General features: G+C 52.2%; 11 protein-coding genes across 11 annotated transcripts in view; 3 read left to right on the plus strand and 8 right to left on the minus strand. All coding sequences in view use genetic code 12, as the record gives it.

The window, feature by feature from the left end:
• DIURU_004295 (uncharacterized protein) overlaps positions 1-755 on the minus strand; it is a gene marked incomplete at both ends in the record, with an annotated part of 1,369 nt that extends 614 nt beyond the window's left edge. The window contains 2 exons of the mRNA XM_034157152.1: positions 1-8; positions 70-755. The exon at positions 1-8 is cut by the window's left edge and continues 614 nt beyond it. Of these exons, the coding sequence (XP_034010916.1) occupies positions 1-8; positions 70-755 (694 nt within the window). The remainder of the gene's footprint in view (positions 9-69) is intronic.
• Positions 756-2,139: 1,384 nt separating this feature from the next.
• Positions 2,140-4,554, minus strand: DIURU_004296 (uncharacterized protein; the record flags this gene model as incomplete). Its single annotated transcript, XM_034157153.1, has 1 exon — positions 2,140-4,554. One exon carries the CDS (start codon positions 4,552-4,554, stop codon positions 2,140-2,142), a length of 2,415 nt encoding a protein of 804 aa, XP_034010917.1.
• Positions 4,555-5,663: 1,109 nt separating this feature from the next.
• On the minus strand, positions 5,664-6,722 carry DIURU_004297 (zinc-dependent alcohol dehydrogenase; the record flags this gene model as incomplete). The annotated part of the gene is made up of 1 exon (XM_034157154.1): positions 5,664-6,722. The coding sequence occupies one exon, from the start codon at positions 6,720-6,722 to the stop codon at positions 5,664-5,666; it is 1,059 nt and encodes a 352-aa protein (XP_034010918.1).
• A 996-nt stretch (positions 6,723-7,718) lies between these two features.
• BUD6 (Bud6p) lies at positions 7,719-10,166 on the plus strand (the record flags this gene model as incomplete). The annotated part of the gene is made up of 1 exon (XM_034157155.1): positions 7,719-10,166. One exon carries the CDS (start codon positions 7,719-7,721, stop codon positions 10,164-10,166), a length of 2,448 nt encoding a protein of 815 aa, XP_034010919.1.
• Positions 10,167-10,282: 116 nt separating this feature from the next.
• Positions 10,283-10,936, minus strand: DIURU_004299 (uncharacterized protein; the record flags this gene model as incomplete). Its single annotated transcript, XM_034157156.1, has 1 exon — positions 10,283-10,936. The coding sequence occupies one exon, from the start codon at positions 10,934-10,936 to the stop codon at positions 10,283-10,285; it is 654 nt and encodes a 217-aa protein (XP_034010920.1).
• Positions 10,937-12,010: 1,074 nt separating this feature from the next.
• On the minus strand, positions 12,011-12,673 carry DIURU_004300 (uncharacterized protein; the record flags this gene model as incomplete). The annotated part of the gene is made up of 1 exon (XM_034157159.1): positions 12,011-12,673. The coding sequence occupies one exon, from the start codon at positions 12,671-12,673 to the stop codon at positions 12,011-12,013; it is 663 nt and encodes a 220-aa protein (XP_034010921.1).
• Positions 12,674-13,552: 879 nt separating this feature from the next.
• DIURU_004301 (uncharacterized protein) lies at positions 13,553-14,728 on the plus strand (the record flags this gene model as incomplete). The annotated part of the gene is made up of 1 exon (XM_034157160.1): positions 13,553-14,728. One exon carries the CDS (start codon positions 13,553-13,555, stop codon positions 14,726-14,728), a length of 1,176 nt encoding a protein of 391 aa, XP_034010922.1.
• A 198-nt stretch (positions 14,729-14,926) lies between these two features.
• On the minus strand, positions 14,927-15,505 carry DIURU_004302 (uncharacterized protein; the record flags this gene model as incomplete). Its single annotated transcript, XM_034157161.1, has 1 exon — positions 14,927-15,505. One exon carries the CDS (start codon positions 15,503-15,505, stop codon positions 14,927-14,929), a length of 579 nt encoding a protein of 192 aa, XP_034010923.1.
• Positions 15,506-15,948: 443 nt separating this feature from the next.
• GCV1 (glycine decarboxylase subunit T) lies at positions 15,949-17,121 on the plus strand (the record flags this gene model as incomplete). The annotated part of the gene is made up of 1 exon (XM_034157162.1): positions 15,949-17,121. One exon carries the CDS (start codon positions 15,949-15,951, stop codon positions 17,119-17,121), a length of 1,173 nt encoding a protein of 390 aa, XP_034010924.1.
• Positions 17,122-17,285: 164 nt separating this feature from the next.
• DIURU_004304 (uncharacterized protein) lies at positions 17,286-17,702 on the minus strand (the record flags this gene model as incomplete). Its single annotated transcript, XM_034157163.1, has 1 exon — positions 17,286-17,702. The coding sequence occupies one exon, from the start codon at positions 17,700-17,702 to the stop codon at positions 17,286-17,288; it is 417 nt and encodes a 138-aa protein (XP_034010925.1).
• A 742-nt stretch (positions 17,703-18,444) lies between these two features.
• Positions 18,445-20,103, minus strand: PHR1 (Phr1p; the record flags this gene model as incomplete). Its single annotated transcript, XM_034157164.1, has 1 exon — positions 18,445-20,103. One exon carries the CDS (start codon positions 20,101-20,103, stop codon positions 18,445-18,447), a length of 1,659 nt encoding a protein of 552 aa, XP_034010926.1.
• Between the last annotated feature and the right edge of the window lie 1,336 nt (positions 20,104-21,439).

Consider the following 21,439-nt stretch of genomic DNA (forward strand, 5'->3'; position numbering starts at 1 on the left):
GACGACGACTCATCGGCACAGGCACAGTCCCAACAGTAGTTGAGCAAAGTGATGGCGGCGTTTCTCCACTTTTGTTGGAGGTCGTCCAACGAGTCTCTCTTGGCGAAAGCCTTCGACCGCTTGTCGATCTCGGCGGTGACGGCGTTGGGGTCGACGGTCAGCAACTTGTCAGGTTCGGCTTGGGCGATCTGGTAGTTGAACGAGAAAGTCTTAGCGTCGGCAGTGGCACCCTTTTGCAAGCCGGGCTGGTTGGTGGCGGAGCCCATGAGAATGTTGAAGGTGCCGGGGAAGCAACAGTACTTAGTTTGCTGGTTGAACTCGTTTTCGTCGTATCTCTTGCCCTTTTGGTCGAACTGGTCGGGGGTGATGTTGAAGGTGTACTCCCAGTCGAAGGGGTTGTTCACCTTGTTGGTGATGTCGATCTGGTCGGCACCAGCCACCCCGTTGACACCGGCAAGCTTCAAGTAGTTGATGGCCAACTCGTCGTTCAATTGCAGGGCGTCTTCCACTTTGAAAGTCGCGGTGACCTGGAAAGTCTTGCCGTCGGTGTTCTTGTTGACGTTGGTGACAACAAACCCAGCAGCGGGCTGGGTGCCGTTGCTGTCGTCACGCTTCAGGTTCTTGTTGTACTCGTCGTACCATCTCTGGATGTTGGAGGATTGGATCTGGAGCGACTCACAGAGGAACTGCAACGACGGGGCCGAGGCCACGGCGACGGCGGCGAAGGTAGCGGGGGCGAACAACGACAACTTCATGGGTGGTGGTGGAAAGGGGGCAGGGCGCGGGTTTGGCTGCTTTTTATAAGATTTCCCTCCAGTTCTGGCAACGGAAGCTGTCGCCGCTAGTTTGGGTCAAGTGCGAGGCGCGCGCCAGCATCGAGGTGCGCTGCAGAGGTGCGCCGATGGCAAGATAATATCGCCCAATCGGGGTGAGGACGGTACCCTCTCAGGTACACAACTCGAGGTAGATACTTGCGATAACACCAAAACTTGGGAGTAAACCGGTAAAATAAAGTTATTCATATGGTTTTTTTGACGGTTATAAAGCCTAGTGCCAGGTTTACGTGCTAAAATACTATCCCTCAACGTCACTTTCGTTCCCTTCTGACGCCTTGAGTGCCTGCTGCACCCAAAGCTAAACGGGCGATGGTCTCACCCTAAACGGGGTGTCGCCAAGGCAGCCGCCGGCATTAACGACGCAGGTAAAGGGGTCGCGAAAAAAACGACAGCAGCTGCGGGCGAAGCAGCGGCCTAATCGAGTCAGTGTCGATGGCGCCGGCCAACAGCATCGGCAGTGGTTCAATTTCTATTCGGGTTTTCTGTGGTGTTTATTCGGTCTCCACTTAGTTTCAGAACGGTGCCGTCAATGCCCCATACGCGCCCCGTATATGGTTTTCGGGTCGAGAGGTAGAGTCCACTAAACTACCGACTACATCCAAATTTGGTGCTTAGCGAGCTGTAAGTAGATTTGCTACTACCTGCGCTCGCGGCAGGCCAAATCACTAAACGAGACACCCACGATTCATACGAACAATAACTACTAAATAGCAAGGCTAAAGGTGAAGGTACTAGTTTTTGTAGAGAGGGCGTGTGTACTTGATAGAGTCTACTACTAAAAATATAGCTGGTACCTTGCAAAATCCAATATGTTATTGAATTGCCGTAAATTGCTGGTTAGAGGCTGGTGACAGCGTCGTCGTCTCCACCTATATGCGGTTCCGTTTAGTGTAAGGGCCGATGATGAGGCTACTGGCAAGGGGTCATCTGTCGCCACAATGAAAACAATAGAATGCGGTTATTGTTAGACACCATAACCGAATGATACCTGGCTAGGGGGGGGCCAATACTTACTTTATTCTCTTCCATGAGTATTTGCTACTAAATCTGTTGTATATGTCTTTTAGGTTCATTGAGGGGAGAGTTTTGGTAGTGGCTGGATAGCAGACTGCAACATTCCCGATCCATGCGATGAGGCTAGCGGATGCTTGCTGTGAGTGCTTGGACAACGGAATTAGGAATAAGGGAGCACCATTTGATTCTGATTGGAGTTATTGCATTAGTATTGCCACTATATACTTTCGTGTTTAACTCAAAGGACCAGCCTTGAGTAAGACAACAATGTTCAGTAATTGTCATCGAGCTACTTCTCGGCCCTGATATGAACATAATGGTGGACGGTGGTGCCCATGCGCAAATCCGGGTGGATTTCGTCGACGCCGCCGGCAAACCGGTCGCAGTAGTCGTCCAACTTCCCCGCGCGGTCGTAGAGCTGGAGCCCCGTGTGGTGGATGACAAACAGACACACCTCGCTGGTGGGGTCAAGCACCATCACCAGGTACTTCACCACGTTAAAGATCTTCTTTAGATGAGCCATTACTTTGGCGAAGAAGTCAGGCATCATCTCGAACTCCTTGGTGAGGTCCAAGTCCAACACTCTATTCTCATGGAATAAAATGAACGGAAGCTCAAGCACGCCGTCGGTGGTCAAAATGCGGTGGAACTCATCGAGTATTTGGCGGTAGCTGGCCTCAGTAAACTGGAGATAAGGGTCACGGCACTGGACCAAGTCCACCAGGGCCAGCGGGATCAGGCCTAACGTCCCCGGGTAGAACTTAAAATTGAACGGACGGTGCATCTTGGGGGCGCTGTGGTTCTTGATTGTCTCCAAGATCGATTTCACCAGCATTTCCCGAAACCGCAGGTAGCGGCCAAAGTCAAGGCGGCCGAAGTAGTCGCGCTCCATGGCGTCGGGTTCCCAGAACGACAGCTCCACGGCGTGGGGGCGGGCCTCGTTGAAGATCAGCAGCTCAAACACCCGGCAGAACGGCACCATATTGCTGAAATACCAGCCAAACTGGACCAGATAGATCAGGTTCAACAACAAGATTTGCGGGGTGTGGCCCAGCACCAGCTTATCCCAAAGTCTCCGCAACACCGGCTCGGCAGTGAGCGAGTTGTGTAAGAACTTAGTCAAGATCTGGAGATGGTACTTCTCCAAAAGAATAAAGTCGTACAGCACTTTGGCGATTGTCAGCACCATCAAGAACTCCCGCAGCACCTCCCCGCCCAACTCGTCGCGCTTAAGCGAGTATAACTGCTCCGAGATCTCGACAAAGCACTTCTTGAACTGTTTATGAGGCAACGGCGCCGCCGCGTCCTCGGGCAAATTGATAGTGTAGCGCACGTGGTTGATGACATTGGTCTGTACGAGCTCTTCCATGCGTACTTTCTTCGGTGTCACAATCCCCAGGGGAGCCAGCGGGGGGTACCCCACCAGCCAGTATTTACCGGTACACTCGCCCAGCTTACAGCCACGGTCGATATCCTGGCGAATGGCTTCTCTGATTTTGAGGAGCTCCAGCGCTAGGGCGCCTTCGTAGTAGCGGATATCCGGGTGGTCGGGCGTCATCGCCGTCAGCCTTACAAAGTGCTGGTGGCGGGCACAGAACTTGTAGATCAGGTGCAAGCGCACCAGGGCGAAGGTTATCGGGTCCAGGCGGTGGTGGTCGCTCATGATGTCGAGGAACGTCGCGTAGCGGAGGTACTGGTAGGTGGGGGTGATCATGTGTTTGGCAAACACTCTAGGGTCGTTGAGGGCACAGGGGTCGACGATCGGGAGGAAATCAGGGTTATGGGCGATCTGACCCTTCAGGAATCTAAATCCAATCAGATCGGCCTCAGTAGGGTCAAGTACCTCCGGCCGAGCCAGAAACGGCTGGCGGGCAGTATAGTAGTGTTCGTGCGATGATAACGGCAGGGGCTCGACGGCACTCTCCTTAACCGGTGTCAGCTTACCCTGCGGCTGTTGTTGCTGCTGTGGCTGCTGTTGTTTTAGTTGAGTTCCGGGGTCCAGTTTTGCCGAATTGCGAGGACTAAGTCCTGGTCTTCTGGCGATGGTAAACTTATCTGTAGAGTGCGGCGACACTGCCAGATTTTGGCGAGCAGCCAGTAATGCCAGCTCAGTGGTAGGGGTATCGAGATTAAGCTGGGCCGGACGTCTGGGCGTCGTTGTTGATGGTGTTGTGGCGGGAGTTTGGGGGACACGTGCCAGCAGCGATAGCGGCGAGATCAGCGGTGGATGGACAATTTTCGGGGTCAGCGGTGGCAGCGCCAGCGTGTTAATCCCCTGGAAGGCAATTTGGGGAGCAGTAGCCGCCGTATTCGGTTGGTTTGGCGTCATATTGGCATCGTCACTTTTCCGAGAAAACATGCGCTTAAACTTCAGCACCGACCGTTTCAGCAGCACCAGCTTGGCGTCATCCAGTTCTTCTTCGACGGTCGTCACCAGGCGAGGGTTCAGCTCTGCCATCAGCACCACCAGGTCGGCGCGGTGGCGAGGGGCGTAGCCACCAGAATTCAGCCGGGTCAGTCGGCCCAGGTGGGCGGAGCGGTTGCTCGTTCCCAGAAGCACCAGCTGTTGTTCTGAGAGCTGCAGTTCGATGTCCAGTTCCCGGGAAGACCGCTGGTGGCGCTTTTTCCCCTGGCGCTTGGTTTCCCCCTCCTTGAGCTTCTGCTTCGTCTGGTAGCTCACCAGCGGCACGATCATATACAGCATCGCACACACACGTCAATGGCAAGCGAATACAGAGCAACACGGGGTTCCGTCGCCTCCGCAAACTGTCAGGGTGGGGGGGTGTACTTTTAAGGTAAGGAATTGCACCCGAGGCCAGTGCGCACTCTTTAGGTACAATGTACAGGCTTCCTGTGGGGAGATGACGAAATAGGACAAAAACGGCGGAGAAATAAGCCGACTATAAGGGAAATTTGGATGGAATTTTCGATGATTTGGGTTCTATAGGGGTTTAGGGAAAGATTGGTGTTGGTAAATTACGTGATTTCTCGGTGGATTGGTGGGAATGATGGGGTCTTGGTGAGGGGTAGGCGCGCCCAGCTGAAAGCAACGCCTGACCGTTAGACGTCACATGGGCATCGAAAGGGGCACACCTGCCAGGGCAGGGCTACTACGGACCAAACCCACTTGGCATGTGCCACTAGTAATAAAACTATGGATTAAGCATTTTGTCATATCGGGTTTTTATTCCCTGCTTCCGTGGGGTCTCCGAGTTTAGCCGGAGTGCGTCGGGAACGGATCTCGATGTTGGGTTCTAGAAGCGGGTGCGGACGGCGCCGATCGCCGGCATTTGCCGACGTGCCGGGAGGTGGATAAATCGATGAGGGTAACACGAGATGAGCTGTGATGAAGGCTGGTTGAGGAGGAGGAACAGGGGGGTCGAGAAGAAGGTACGGTGGAATGTCCGCCGGGAATCGCCTCCGGAGTTTAGACCGACAGGTGCCACCCCTGCTCCTTGCACCAACAATTGGCGAGAAGTGATGAGGTATATGATCTAGTTTATCTCTAACATCATCATAGATAATATTAGACAAATGAATTTATTGATTATAATTGACATTTTCACCAAATGTGAAAATTTCGATAAATTGAATGAAAGGTGAGCAACCTACTAATCGAATCCGACAACAAATCATCCAAGTCAAAATTGTAGTCTCAGATATATTCAAAGGTCGACTTAATTCCAATTTTCATTCACATAAAAAACATAAGAAACCACCCAACGCCTACTCCTACACCTACCAACCTACTCCTGTCACACCTAAACAACCTACCCCTCTACCCCTACTCCACTAGTCTCCTACCCCTACTTTTTACTCAACTTTTTCGAGGTCAACGACGACTCTGCCGACGACATCGCCCTTGGCCAACCGGTCATACACATGCGATAACTGGCCCAATGGCACCACCTCGATGGGGCACGTGATCAACCCGCGCGCGAAAAAATCAATGGCTTCCGCGGTGTCCTGGCGGTTACCAACGTAAGAGCCACGAACACTAACGGAGCGGGCGACGGCGCTAAACACCGGCACCGTCACTTCGGCGCCTTTAGGTAAACCCACAAGCACCAGGGTACCGTTGGAGCGCAAGTACTCCACCAGCTGGTTCATCGCCTGTGGAGAAATCAGCACGTTAATGGCGCCATGAGCCCCACCACCAGTAGCATCAATCACCGCCTGGACCATGTCTTTTTCCTTGGTAAAGTCAAGGTACACTTCGGCGCCCAACTTCTTCACCAATGCGCCCTTAGCGTCGCCACCATCGATAGCCAAAGGCCGTAACCCCATTGCCTTAGCGTATTGTACGGCAAGGGAACCAAGACCACCGCCAGCGCCCGAGATCGCCACCCAGTTCCCGGGGACCAAATTGGCCGTCTTCAACGCCTTGTACACCGTAACACCAGCACACAAGATCGGCGCCACTGCCGCTTCGTCCGTCCCCTTAGGGATACGTGCCGCCTGGATGAAATCAGCGGTGGCGTATTGTTGGAACAGCCCGTCGTGAGTAGCACCAGACAACACGGCGTGAGGGCACAGCAGCTCGTCGCCCTTGATGCAGCACTCACACCGCTGGCACAGCGAGTAGAGCCACTTGATGCCCGCCAAGTCGCCGAGCTCCCATCCAGTGACAGCCGAGCCCATGGCGACAACTTCGCCCACGCCTTCATGGCCACCCACGAGGCACGGCTCAAGCTTCAACTCGATGGGGAAGTCGTTGTGGTAGACGTGCAAGTCGGTGTGGCACACGCCCGAGTACTTGAGCTTGACGAGGAGCTCGTTGGGCTGGGGGGTGGGCACGGCGATGGTGTCGAGGTGGAGGTCCTTTCCCGGGGTGTGGAAGATGGCTGCGGTCTGGGTCTTAGGGATGGACATAATGATAATGAAGGGAAAGAGGAATTGGTTTAGAGGCGAGGGGACCCTGTTTATATGGAGTCGATCATGCCAGCAACCATCTCGCGTAGATCGAAATCACCCCACCGGAAGATCACCTCCGCTAGTACAATCGGTAAATTGTCATGAAATGAGAGAGATATGACCACAAGACAAGACCCAGTATATCAGGAATTGTCTAGTACTAGTGTGTCTGTTGAGTGGAAATAAGAATAAGGCTTGGGACGAGGGAAGAGTAGTACCCCGTCCGTGGTAGTCTAGCTCCATTGGGTGGCACTAAATCTCAAATGATCTGATGATCTGATAGCGTGTGGAGGGCGGCTGTCTTCCGAGCGATCGTAAATATGCGGGGTCCCCATCGAAATGGCGCCATCACTACATGTAGAACGATGGCACCACGATGACTCTAGCGTGATTAACAAGCGAACACTGTCAAATTGATGACTACTTTGTTTATGAATAAGGAAGGTGTCTTCTCTGACATAAAAATCGGCTAATCCTGGGACGCGTCTATCGCGGAGAAGTATAGAATGATGCTACCGACCAGACGAAACCTACGCTATTAACGTATAATTGGACAGTCTCACTTACACTAGATTACATCCCTAAGCCAAAGATATCAAAGTATTTTCCTGATTGCGCCCTCTCTACACCCTCGTTTTTTGCCCCTTGTGGCTGGTGGACGAGTCTAGCCTCATAGCGAAAAAAAAGGATCCCAGCCACTACGCGCTTTTTCCCCTTGATCCACCATCTCCCCGTGATCTCTCGGGCACCACCACCCCCTAAACGCCATATTCGACTATTTAACTAAACCACCTCTATATCCAAAACTGTCTCAAGCCTAAGAACAATTTCTTAAATATCGTCAACTTCGAGATTGCATTAATCCGTGACATTCCCGTTGTTGTTGGTGGGAGCGCGCACGAAGCGATCTCTAATCAACCACCCCCACCTGATCCTACCCCCACACCACTGGCCATGTCTGACCGAGCTGCCAGCGCCGGCACCCGCAAACGCCACTCGCTCTCCACCATCGAGCTGCTGGTGACCCGCTTGCTCGTGTCCACCAAGCACTTGCTCGAGCTGTTGACCCAGTGGGCGCGCCACGAGGCCGACGACAAGTACGTCAGCGACGCCTACGTCAAGCTCGGCAACGACTTCCGGGCGGCCACCAGGGCATTCAACACCGCCGGCGTCGACGTCCGTGACATCGGCGACGTCCCCCAGGCGCTCCGCGAGATCTTGGAGGCGGCATTGCTGGAACAGCCGTCGCAGCAGAACTTGGACCGCTTTTTGCCCCATATCCGGAGCATCATCGTCACGTTATTGCAGAACTTGAAGGCGAAGCAGCAGCAGGCGAAGCAGTTGGCTCTGGAGCGCACCATGGAGCCCGAACCGGCGGAAATTACCCCTACCACTACTACCACCACTAATAATGCCTCAACCAATACCGCTACCGCTTCATCTCACTCCAAACTGCGCCTGGTATCATCTCAACCACCGGCAGCGCCCACTCCCCTGCCGCCCGTGGCCCAGCCATCGCCTCAACCGGCACTGTTCCGCCACCTGAGGAAAGTCACTCTGGAGCTGATGGAGATGATTCGCGAGCGCACCAACCTGGGCTCGTTCGTCCAGCCGCCGCTGCGCCGGGCCCTGGAGGCTCTGGCGCCGCTGCCGGTGCAGCTGGTGGCCTCTCCCGTGCAGTCGACGCCGACACCGCCCCAGCCGCCCATCGTCAATCTGGAGGCATTGGCTCAGCTCCAGAAGGGTAACACTATGCAGAGACGAGCTCTGAAACGGTTCCTGGCCTACCAGATGGCCCGGCTCACCCAGGACCTGGTGAAGCACGCGCTGTTTATCGATGCCGACGACCCCCCGGTGCCTCAAGTGTCGCCGCAATACGTGCTGACGCCGCGGTTTGTGGCGCTGCAATTGTCACCCGTCACCGCCGAGGAGGAATCGCCCTCAATCACCGCTGCTGCCAATACTACCACCCCATCAATTCCCGTTTCCCATAAAGCGCCACCAACGCGTACGGTGTCGGCGCCAGTGACCACCCCTGCTCCCACCAAGGACGACCCTACCCCCGATACCTCCATCCCTGCTCCTACTGGCACCCAGCTGAAGCGGGCGCTGGGGGTTTACGACCCGGACCTGTTCCTCTTTCTTCGCATCCACAACCGCACCAAGAAAGTCCCGGTGCAGTTCCCCGTGTCCTTTGCCCTGTTGCGGCTTTTATTTGTGGAAAAGTTCGCCTACAGCCCCGGCACCGAGTCCTTCCCCGAAGTGTACCTCAGTGACCCCACCACCGGTGTCACCTATGAGCTTGAGGAGCTGATGATTGACGAAATCAAGCCGGGGCTGTTGCTTATGCTCAACGAGGTCGATCCTAACACCCTGCTCATCAAGGACTTGCTTCTCAAAGTGCTGACGCTTAATTCCCGCGTCGACGGCATGGGGCGTGATATCAGCCGTCAAGTAAAGGAAGCGGTGATGCTGATGGAGATCTCGCTGCCGTCGCCGGTGGTCACCAATAAGGGCACCCCCACTCCTGCCCTGGATGCCGCTTACCGTGAACTTGGCCAGTTGCAGTTTGAGCTCAAAGCGCTTAAGCTGGCGGAGACTAAGCATAAGCAGACGATCCAGCTGCTTGTGGAAAGCGTCCAGAGCCAGTTGGTCCAGTTTAGAGAATTGGGGCTTGAAGACTCGCTGGGTAAACTGCTGAACCGCCACTACATGGAGCAGTGCCATCAAAAGCTCAGTGAGGAGAGCGACACGTTACTTACGCGTGTCGACGACTTACAGGATACTATGGAAGCGTTGCGTAAGGACGTGGCCCAGCGTGGGGTGCGTGTCAGCGAAAAGCAGTTGAAGCACACCTTCCACGAGATCGACGAGGTGAAGCTGCTGCTCTCGCAGATGATGAACTACATCTCGAAGGAGAAGCTGGTGTGGAAGAAGATCTGGGAACAGGAGCTCGATAAGGTGTGCGAAGAACAGCAATTCTTCAACCTCCAGGACGATTTGACCCAGGACTTGGAGGAGGATATCCGCAAGATCGAGGAGACGTTCGACTTGATCGAACAGTGTCTGACGCAACAGATGAAGGCTCCCAAGCGCAACAAGCCGGCGTTTGTGGTACCGCTCCCCGAGCCGGGCGAGCTGATGCAGCAGGTGAAGAACGCGGTGTTGGACCAGGTGCTGATGCTTGTGCCCAACCACGACCTGAGGGTGGAAGCGATCTCCAAGGCGGAGAAGATGCGCCAGCGGGAACGCGAGATCCACGCCCAGGACCAGTTCCAGGAAGAGTTGGGCGATTTCGTCGAGGAGAAGAAGTTCAAGCTGCTGGGGGGGTTCGAGGAGATCGAACGCATCCGCCAGCAGAAGAACGAAGAGAACTTACGCAACGGCATGGGCGTAATTTAGTGCATAGTAATGAAACAAGTAATCGACGTTGTCACTGATATTTCCATTAATCTTCCTATTAATTCCCTAACTAAATCACTATTAAATCCGTAAAAGCTCGTAATCAACAAATAAACTCAATCGTCCACATACCTGTACCACAAATCTTTCCCCACAATTTTGTTCAAAAGGTTATAGTTCTCCTCCACCCATTCACGGAGGTCTTCCTCGTCATAACCAACGTGAGCAAGTACCAAGTCATGATAATCACTCCAATCCTTGTAAAGGAAACCCGAGTGACCGCCGGCCATCACCACCACCTCGTCGTTGAACTCATAATACTGAGGGTAATCGTCATCTCTCGTCACGAGATATTGAACCGCCTTTCGTTGGTTGTACCAGATACCAGCCACCACTGCTATCGCATCATAGTGAAGCAAGTGGTGGGTTTTAGACTGAATCACATCAAGAAGGGACTCGAGTTGTTGTTCCTCAAGGCTAGGCTCAGGGCGGTCGGGGTAATACATCCACTGACTCGGTATCAGGAAAAGCAGCTTTAATACCAGTAACAACCATTTGAGGAGTTCATCAGACGTCACCGTCGTAAGCCCAGCGATGATTGCGTCGACGTACTTTGGCACTTCCTCTTCCAGTGGAAAGTTATCTTTGCAATCATAATCCCAGTAATCGCACACATCCTGACAATAAGAGATCTTTTCCTCAGTCAGGAACTCTTCCAGAAACAACATTTCCCGGAAATCATCACCTGAGTTAACAATGCAAAGATCCATTGTTGATAATAGGTGAATGGTATGAAGATTGAGCTACAGGGGAGGGGAAACTGACGTATTTATACTACTTTTCGTCTACCGCACCCCCCGCGTATTAATGATTTTGTATACGACTATAGAATAATCGGCGTATTTTTCGTAAAAAAACTCAAAACTGATAGATGAACATACAAAGTCATCTAGCAAGAGGTGGGTTTACAATTGGTTCAACTTTAGTGGTACTCATGGGTGTTTTTTTGGATTGGTTCAATATTCAGTCGGTGTAAGTTTCCTAAGCTAAACGAAGAAATGAGTCATTATACGTGTCTTAAGCACACCGGAGATGAATGACGCTAGAATCACTGAGTATACGTGGATCCTCGAGTCAAAGTATGGAAGTTCGATGAGTCAATATGCCACGAAAGCGTGTTACGTGATAGGCTCTGTTAGCTTATGAACTCAAACTCTTTTACGATAGTTGCACCTGAGACTGAGAGAATGTTGAAAATCGGGGAGGATCAGGGGATGTAATTACTAAACGTATTATGGCTTGACTATTAACAATTTGGCCTGAGTACAGAATGACTCACAAGTGTTGCGTGTAATTTCTCGTAGAAAGAGCTAGACGATCAAGCAATTCATTCAAGTGAACTTCAGAATGTTAAAGCTGATTCAATTGAAGGATAGCATTGCTGGCACCTATGAGTATTCCCGGTTTGTTGCATTGTTATGGCAATATGAACGATTTTGGGGGAATTGTCAAACCAAGAGTCTCCACCAGCCACCTAAATTGTATAGGGTAGTAATCAAAAAATTCGAAATGTTCAAGGGTGCTTTCGTCTTCAAACTCTAGCCATGCCATATTTGTTTGGCCCAATGAGAGCAGTAACTGCTTCACCGATTTAGGGATGAAAAGACGGCGCTGGTCACTCCAGTTAATCGACGCTTGGCGGATCACTATCGACTGCAAGTGTTCGCAGCCAACAAACACGCCGGGAGGCACGTATTCCATAGTGCTGAGATATACGTCAGTGGGTAACATCCATAGCGTGACGCTCCGTAGCAGGCGGGGGATGGTCCCCTCGTATGAGTATTTCAAATCATGACAATTGAATTGCAGCACGGATGCTGTATTGGATTGATAGGTCGTGATGCTTTTGGCGTTGATGGTTTACAGCACCAAATCGATACGTCGTCGGCGGTCAAAGTGCGCGATTTCAACTCCAAAAGACTCAACTTAGCTGACTTGAGAGGTTGAGGTATATATAACTCGTCCTGGGCTCTGTAGTCATTTAAACTCAAATGAGCAAGGAGGGGAAACTTTTCCTCAAGCAATAGCTTTTTGTAATTGTATCTGAAGCCGTTCAATTCTAAGAACACGACGTTGGGCGTGTTGAGATACAAGTTTCTCCACACTCCTGATAACGTGAGCCGCGTGAGTTGAGGGCAATCCACAACGACACCCTTAGCACTTGCCTCCAATTCTCGTAGAGTGGACGAACGGATTTTGACTCGAGAGCTTTCTCCGGTAATCTTAAGCACCTTAACGTGTGGAAAGATACCCACCACTTGACGATACGTATGCACTTTCAAATAGACCACCGACGAAGGGAAAGGGAATGTTGATGTGATATCCTCGTCGGTGGTCATGTGTAACTCTTGTAAATTGACCAAGGGATCAAAATCAAGAATATGGTAACCAGGAGCATTGAGACACACCAATTGAGCCATCTGTGACTTGGTGAAAAGCTGCCTCATAGTAGTGATCGTGGATATCAACCACTTGTTTCAAGGTCACTTTCTCAAGTTTGGGACAATATGAATTGCGAAACGTAAACATCACACACAGCCGTGGTGACACCACTATATGATTGCAGTTGGGACCAGGGAGCATTAGTGATACTGCCTCCGTCAACGTGCTTCAAATTAGTGAGATTAGAGGCATCATAGGCCACGCCCACGGGAAGCACTAGCTTCTCCACCAGCACTGGAACTGTACCGATATCATCCGGTTCAGGCCGGGCTTCGACTTAGACCTCAAACGACTTGACACAGTCACCCGTGATTGAAAATCCATCGCAATTTTTGAACACCACTCTAATCTCAGTTTCGCAATGATAAAGTTTCCGGGCTCCGACGACCTCCAACGTGTCAATTCTCATGTTCCAGTCCTGTAACAGGAAGGGATAACCGTATACACCAGTGAAATCAAACACGATGTGGAGCAGTAAGAATTGGCGGCGCTTAAACCATTCGGGGACAAGCCGGTGCAATGTGGGGTTAATATGGGCCTTGACATGGCACGGAGGAAGCTGTCTGAGTATAGCAAAGCTAACATAGGTCAGGTCACCTTCAATAACCGTTTTCGGGGTTACTTCCACTGTTTTATCGGCAAGAAACGCCGCCACCAGCTGGCTCCTAGGATATAGTGCCACCTATAAATGGCACGCCGACGGCACAACCAATAAACAGCAAGATGAGGTGGTGGATCTCTGCGGGGAGATCAAACCAACCAGTCATTTAAACACCATTAAAATTCACTTATTCTTTGGGCAGTAGCATGAGTATTGTTGCTTCAATGGTTTCCATATACGGTGCGGCTTTGGTGCGAGTGACGTCAGCGTTAACCCAGAGGGCATGGCCAGCGACAACGACACCGACGCCGGCGCTGCCGCTGTTCCCCAGGCTGAGGGAGTGACCAACGGCACCGATGAGGTCGCCGAGCTCAAGAAGCAGTTGAAACAGGCCCAGGACGAGCGCCAGGAGGTGCAAAGCCAGTACGACACCTTGGTGGGGAAAGTGTCGCTGATGAAGCTGGTATTCACCAAGATGAAGCTGGCGCAGAAGGAGTTGGAGGAGACGAAGGAGGCGATGCTGCTGTTGCTGGAGGAGAACCAGAGTTTGACCGAGGAAATCCACCAGTTGAAGGAGAAGCTAAGCCAACAAACGAAGGAGGTTAATGAGGCGAAGGAGAAAAACGAAGTGCTTAATACCGAGTGTGACAAGCTCAGCCAGCAGTGTAAGCTGTTTGAAGGACAGATCAGCCAGTTGAACGACGAAAAGTACGCGTTGGAGACCAACCAGAGCACCCACCAGAAACGGGCACTGGAGCTTAAACGCCAGCTTGGCATTAAGGAAGTGGAGGTGCTGGAGTTAAAACAGGGTCACAGCGAGCTTCAGACTAAGCTTGAGACTACAGAAGCGGCGCTACTGCTGGCCCAACTGGCTAAGGAACAAGCCGAACAAAAGTACCGTGACGCCCACGCCGAGATCGCCGAACAGGCCCAGCGACATGAGGAGACCAAGAAGTCGTTGACCACCACCATTGACTCTCAATTGACCGCCATCGCTGAGCTAGAAAGCAAAATCACTGATTTACAACGCCAGCTTGAAACAAAAGAGGATAAAATCTCTGAGCTCGAGCAACAATCACAAGAGATCGACACTTTGAAACAAGAAGTGCACGCCAAACAGCTTCAGATCGGCAAGCTCCGCCACGAAGCCATCATTCTCAACGAGCACTTGACCAAGCTGCTCACGCAAATAAAGGAGCTGATGGGGGACGAGCTGACGCGTGTCGACAAGGAACTTATCACCAATTTAATTATCCAGTTTCTCCAGTTCCCCCGAGGCGATTCCAAGAAGTTTGAGACGCTTCTGCTCATCGCCCTGACATTAACTTGGGACGACACCCAGCGAGTGGCGGCGGGGCTTCTGCTGGGCGGCTCCGCCGCTGGCGACGGCAAGCGGCTCAAACCGAGTTTCGCCGGTTTATGGACGGAGTTCTTGGAGAAAGAACTGACCAAGAAGTGATATCTCCATCTTCTTTGAACCCCCAATAGCATTCACCTATATTTGCACTACTACCCTTTTATCTAGAAGTCACGCTAGACATAATCAACAACCAAGCGTTCTCAGTACTAATTCATTAGTTTCCATTTATTTGTCCTATGTCTATAACCGTAGCCTTTTTAACCCAATTGAATTAACCTCATTCTAACTTGTGAAGCTTCACTTTGTCATCATTCGTTTCGCTGCCCTTTCGTCGTCGTCGTGTTCGACACTGCGTTTGCGTACCACTGGAGTAGCAGTAGTTGTCAGTTGGCAATGGCGGCGTTTAAAGGCGAGGTACTCAGCAAATGCCGGTACTTTTATACCTCTCTGTTCAAGTTCAATAAAGATCGACTTGTACAACCCACAGAGCCAATAGAACAGGTTGCGTTCCCCCCACTGGTACCATAGCGCCCCTAAATAGACGACAAAAAGACACTCCGTCGGCATTTGTGGTGGTGACGGCGATGACGGCAGAGCGAGCCCTAACCGAGCCCCCATCCACTCCAACAGCTCCACCCGCATCACGGAGCTAATAATCTCATTACGTTCAATCACTCCCAAAGGGATCACTGAGCATATGAACGCCTGGAGCCGGCCAAACCCTAAATTACCGAGACTGGCTCGGCCACACTTATCCTCGGAGTCCTGGCGGTTTTCGAAGATATAGCGGTGGTAGACGTTATCGATGGTGGGGATGTTGACGGGGAAGTCGTGGGTGGGGCGGAACACCGGTCGTTCGTCCTGATCCCACGTCATTTAGACTTTAGTGGCGCGTGTCTTCGTTCTAGCTGGAGACGGTGGCGCGCCTCATCGCTCGTGCGACCATAGTCCCACAGTGGTCCAGAGAGTAGGCCTCTGATTCTCAACAACAACGGAAATTCAAAGACTGAAAAATTGACACGACTGAATAACTCAGATGCTAAGAATACCAAAACTTCCTTCTTTATCAATTAGATTGTCTTGTGGGGTTCGGTTAGTGGCGGGGTTACTCTTGACTCTGGCCCTCACTATAAACCTAGACGCATCCCCACACAGGGCTGACTCGCGCCCCACACCTGGCTGACTCCCACCCCCCACGTCCACTCACCCTGACTCGGCGCCCGCATCCTGCCGCACCCCGGCCGGAGCCACCCGAATTTATTACTATACTATATAAAGCACGTCGATCCCCCAACCCCCACACTTATCCATTGAGCCTGATGTTGAGATCGTCGAAAAGACTCTACCTGGCCCTCGCCAAGACCCCGCTCTACCCCTGTCACATCGAGTTGGGCGGGAAAATGGTCGACTACGCCGGGTTCGACATGCCGGTGCTCTACCAGGGCCAGACCCACATTGAGTCCCACCACTGGGTCCGGGAGAAGTGTGGTTTGTTCGACGTGTCCCACATGTTGCAGCACCGCATCCTGGGTCCCGATGCTAAGGCGTTCTTGCAAAAATGTACCCCGATTGATCTCGATAGCCTTGCCCCTTTCCAAGGGCTGCTTTCAGTGTTATTGAACGAAGACGGCGGTGTCATCGACGATTGCATCATCACCAAGCACGACGACGACCACTACTATATGGTGACCAACGCTGGCTGCCGTGATAAGGACATGAAGTTCTTAAAGAAAGAAGGCGAAGCTTTCAACAGTTTGGACCACCAGCCGTTTGAACTGACGCTTCTCGCCATCCAGGGACCTAAAGCTGCCGAGGTATTGCAACAATTCACTCAGGAAGACTTGACCAAGTTGTTCTTTGGCAACCTGGTGTTTGCCAAAGTCGCGGGGATCAAGCTGAACGAACCCGTCCACATTGCCCGGGCTGGCTATACCGGCGAGGATGGGTTTGAGTTGCTGATCCCGTCATCGAACCACGACGAAGCTACTGATGCTCGTAACTTCTTTATGTCGCTTATTGAAGATTTCCCCGAGACGGTTAAACCGATTGGGTTAGCCGCCAGAGACTCGTTGCGGTTGGAAGCAGGGATGTGTCTTTACGGTAACGAGTTGCTGGAAGATAAGACTCCCATCGATGCTCTGTTGGCGTGGTTAGTCCCCAAACTGAGACGCGAGACGGGGGGCTTCAACGGTGCCGCCAAGATCTTGAGCCAGATCAAGGATAAACTGACCACCCACCGCCGGGTGGGGATCAGACTGAAGGGGCCGGCCCCTCGTGGTGACCTGAAGATCTACTCGCAAGATGGTAACGAGATCGGGTGGGTGACGCTGGGGCTGGCGTCGCCCACTTTGGGCGGTAACGTCGGCCAGGCCTACATTGAAAAGGGGTACAAGTTTGGTACCCCGATCAAGATCGAGATCAGAGGTAAACAAAGAGATGGCGAGATCGCCAAGTTGCCTTTCATCGAGGCCAAGTTCTACCGCGGGGAATAAATACAGTTCATAGATATTCAATATACTTGAAAACGACACTATAAGTGATTATCGGTAATGTGATTCAATAGTTGTTCGCAATTTACCTCTATGACACCATATATAGCCTGTCAGTTTATTTCCCCGTCAGTCTCCATCAGTTTAATATCTCATAATTTCGTTGTTTATTCCCCCTGGATGGTGGCGATCACTCTTCTGGTGTGTCGATAGGTTCTAAACTCACACAAGTAGATCCCCTGCCAGGTGCCAAGGGCAAGCTTACCGTTCGTAATCGGGATCGTCAACGACACCCCCGTGATCGTCAGTTTGACGTGGCCAGGCATATCGTCGGGGCCTTCATCGTCATGAGCATAGAAATCGCCTTCGGGGACTATCCGGTCAAACGAGTCGGTCATATCCCGGCGCACCGTCGGGTCGCAGTTCTCGTTGATGGTGAGCGCTGCCAGCGTGTGCTGGAGAAACAAGTTGACGAGTCCGACTTTGATCCCTTGCACGGGCAATTGCGGGATCACTTCGTTCGACACGAGGTAGGTGCCTTTGCTCCGCGGCTGGAGCGTGATCTGTACCTGTTTCCACACCATGGTCGAGAGCAACGAAAGCGCGTGCGGCAGTACCTAAAGTGTGGTGCAGCAGAATATGTACCGAAGCAATAACTCAGCGGAAATTCTATCTTGATTTTATGGGCGATAAACTAGTCAGCTTACTTGAATTGAGTTGACTTGTTTATCCTTTCATTGTGCTAACAAGCGCATATACTGAGTATCGTAGACCAGTGTAGCGTAAAGTTGTTGAAATTTTAAGTTAAAGGTCTCTCAGTGAAATTAGCTCTGGCAGGATGCTGATTATGAGAGCGACTCTTACAAAAGAGCTTTCATCTGTAAGTATCACCACTTGAAATTTGCCTACACAAGCAGTATGTAATCTATGGTTGTTGCGGTAAGCACGACACTCCCGAACATTTCGATAAGGCTCCACGCACCATTGTAGCTTCTCCTTGTCATACACAGTTGGAATCACCAATTACTCTCTGATACATTCGGGTTCCCACCCATTATCGTGCGAAACTAACGGTCTCGATTTTTATGTGCTACTGACTAACCTGATCTCAATGAAAAACAGCTCCCACGTTAGTGTAGACAAGGCACACACCCAGATTCTACTGTATAGGCGAATGCAGTAAACCCAATTTGACAAAGACCAAATCAACAGTCGACAGTTAACGGTGAGTAAATTAAATTGAGTATGCACTAAGACTTGTTACTCTACATTATCATTTACTCGTTTGCTAATTGTTATTCTCCCATTATTTATACACTATTATGTTTAGAAGATGACGAACGAGACACCACCGATGAAGGCAGTGACCAAACCCATCAACCCGGCGAGTTCGCCCTTGCCCATGGCCTTGACGGCACCAGCGTCGGAGCCCTTGGTCGACGACGACGACGACTTGGCGCCCGACGACGACGAGCCCGAGGCAGAGCCCGAGGCGGAGCCCGACTTCAGCGAGCCCGACGACGAGTCCGACGAGTCCGAGGCCGTGTCCGAGGCGTTGGCGGTCTGTTGAGCAGCAGCCGAGACCTTGTCCTTGCACGAGTTGTCCGACGAAGGGGTGACGATCTTGGCGGAGCCGTTCCAGTCACAGGCGTCCTTCGTCTTCTTTTGGTTTTGGTAGTAGGCGTTCAACACGTACGACAACTTGTCCTTGTCGGAGCAGAACGAGACACCACCGTAGTTACCGGTCTGGGCGTTGGTGTTGATGGCGCCACAGGCTTTGATGTCGGCACCGCAGACTTGGTCGAACAAGTCGCCGTAGTTCTTTTCGTCGACAGAGTCGTCAACGACACATTCCAACGACTTGACGACACAGTCACAGGTCTCGGAGTCAGGGGTGGGGGGCAACTTCAGCGACGCCTTCCAGTTGGCGCCAATAGTAGGGCAGGCCAAAGTGTTGGAGGCTTCCGACGACGCGGAGGCNGAGGCGACGGGGGCGTACGATTGCGACGAGAGCTTGGCCATTTGCGACAGCAAGTTGTTGAAGTCGTCCAAGGTCGACACCTTGCCGTTGGACACCGACACCAACCCGTAGTTGTTTTCTTCTTCAAAGTACATGTAGACGATACCACCGGACCACACGTCGGTCATCTTGTCCGAGTAGATGGTGCCGACTTCAGTGAAAGGTCTGGGGCCCTTGCCTTCGTTGCACCCGTATTCGGAGAAGAACACGGGGATGGTCAAGTTGGCGTATTCTTCAGTTCTGTCCTTGTAACCCGAGGTTTCAAAGTTGACGGTAGAACCACACCATTCGTACATGTTGATACCGAAAAAGTCGGCTCTTTCGTCCAAGTCACCGCAGGCAAAGTAGTCGGCGATGGGCACTCTGATGTCTTCGTCGTCGTTGGCGGAGTAACCGACGGGGATGTAACGGCCAAACTTGTCTTGGTTGTCCTTGATGTACTTCTTCGAGTCTCTGACGGCGGCCTTGACGAAAGCCGAGGCTTTGGTGTTGTTCTTGGCGTTGGACACTTCGTTACCGGCGAAGAAACCGAGGACGTTGTCGTACTTGCCCAAGTCGTCGATGACGGCCTTGTAGCGGTCGAACAACTTGACGTTCCACTCGGGGTTGGCACGGTTGATCGACAAGTCGGGCTCGGACAAGTCGGCGATGATGTAGATGCCGGCGTCGGAGAACGTCTTCATGCAGTCGTCGTGGGACTGGTTGCCGGAGACGGCGTAGACACGAAGGGTGTTGGTCTGGAGCTTCTTGAAGTACTCGACGTCACGCTTGCAGGCGTCGCCGTCGGCCAAGGGGTCGACAAACGACGCGCCGTCGGTGACGTTGGCGGTGTTTTGCTGGTAGGCCACCCCCTTCATCAAGAAGCGTTCGCCGGTCTTGGAGTCGTAGAACTTGTTGCCAACAACCTCAATCGGGTTGAGGGCCAACGCACTGGCGGCGAGAGCCAACGTCGAAAGCAACTTCATAATGTTTTGGGGTTGAGAAGCGAACGGACGAGTTGAGGAGGCGCCGCAGGATTTGTTGGGGTTTATATAAACGCGCTATTTTTCACGCCGGGGCGTGGGTGTGCAAGAGGATCCGAGGGGTTACCCGCACATGCATACTCGGCGATGATTCGCAGCAGCGAGGATAGGGGTGGAGGGAGGGAGGGAAGAGGATGGAGACAGATGGTCATCGCAACGCCCAAGCGTCTAAAAATGTAGTACCCAGAAGGTCGTGGTTGGGGCTTGGCTTTCGTCGAAAGGTAAGAACACGGCGACAAGTATTTCGAGTAGGGGCTGTGTTGACGCTCGTTTCTGGTTACGCAGCCCTGCGGTCCGCACCTCCACTACTTTTTTTTGAGAGTGAGAGGCACGGGTGATTATTTCGCGATTTAAAAATAAACACTCGACACGACGCCCCTCATTTCCTCCCAGATGGATATGGCAGGCATAAAGTTTAGGGCGACACAGATACCCGCGTGTGACTACTCCCCACGTCGCTGTAAATAAACCCTACAACCACTACCACCTGCTCTAGGCTACTGGTCGTTCCCACTTCCTCTCCTCCCCGACGGAGCTGGCTCCCGGTGGTCGCGCTATTTTTTTTTCGGGCCTCAGGCATAAACAAAACATTGCCGTGACGGAAACCACAACACGGTGCTGGGACCCACCCCATCCAGCCTCCGGTGATCATATTGAGTAAACGGCCGTCTCGAACCCGAGCCCACGGTTTAGTGTATTTTTTTTTCTTTCTATACGGCGACTCCTTCTCCACCGTGTGTTCCTTAGGGCGAGGCTGGCCCCGCCGTAAGGACTTTTTCGCCCCCCCATAGTTTAACCTTAATCGGATAAATCCCCTTCGGTGCGGGTTCCGCGTCATGACACGATATTCACGGTAGTCAGTGGTTAACCGCGGGGAGACTTGTGCGAGGGTGGCTACGGGTCGCGGAAAATCACTAGCCAGCGATGTGGCTACACACCTGGCGTTGTGATGTGATGATGACTATTGGTGTTTAGGGGTGAACTAGAAAATTATTTGGCTGGCAAAAGTTTGCAGGCAGGAAAAGGGGGGGTGTTTGATCCAGCAACCGTTAGTTGCTGGCAATCACAGACAAATGGTTAGCTGGGGGTGTGGGGCAGAAAGTGCCAGCACCGCTGCTAGTGCTTTCTTTTTTTTCTTTGTGTTGCCTAATTTTTTTTTTCAAAGGCTGATTCTCGACATGCGAGACCTGCACAGACGTTCGACAAACAGTATATCGGTAGTGTCGGGTAATGTGATGTTACCAGGCAGCACCGGCGAGACGCGACGCTCAAAGGGCAC

Source organism: Diutina rugosa, assembly GCF_008704595.1.
Source record: "Diutina rugosa strain CBS 613 chromosome Unknown scaffold61_size66335, whole genome shotgun sequence".
Classification (NCBI taxonomy): Eukaryota; Fungi; Ascomycota; class Pichiomycetes; order Serinales; family Debaryomycetaceae; genus Diutina; species Diutina rugosa.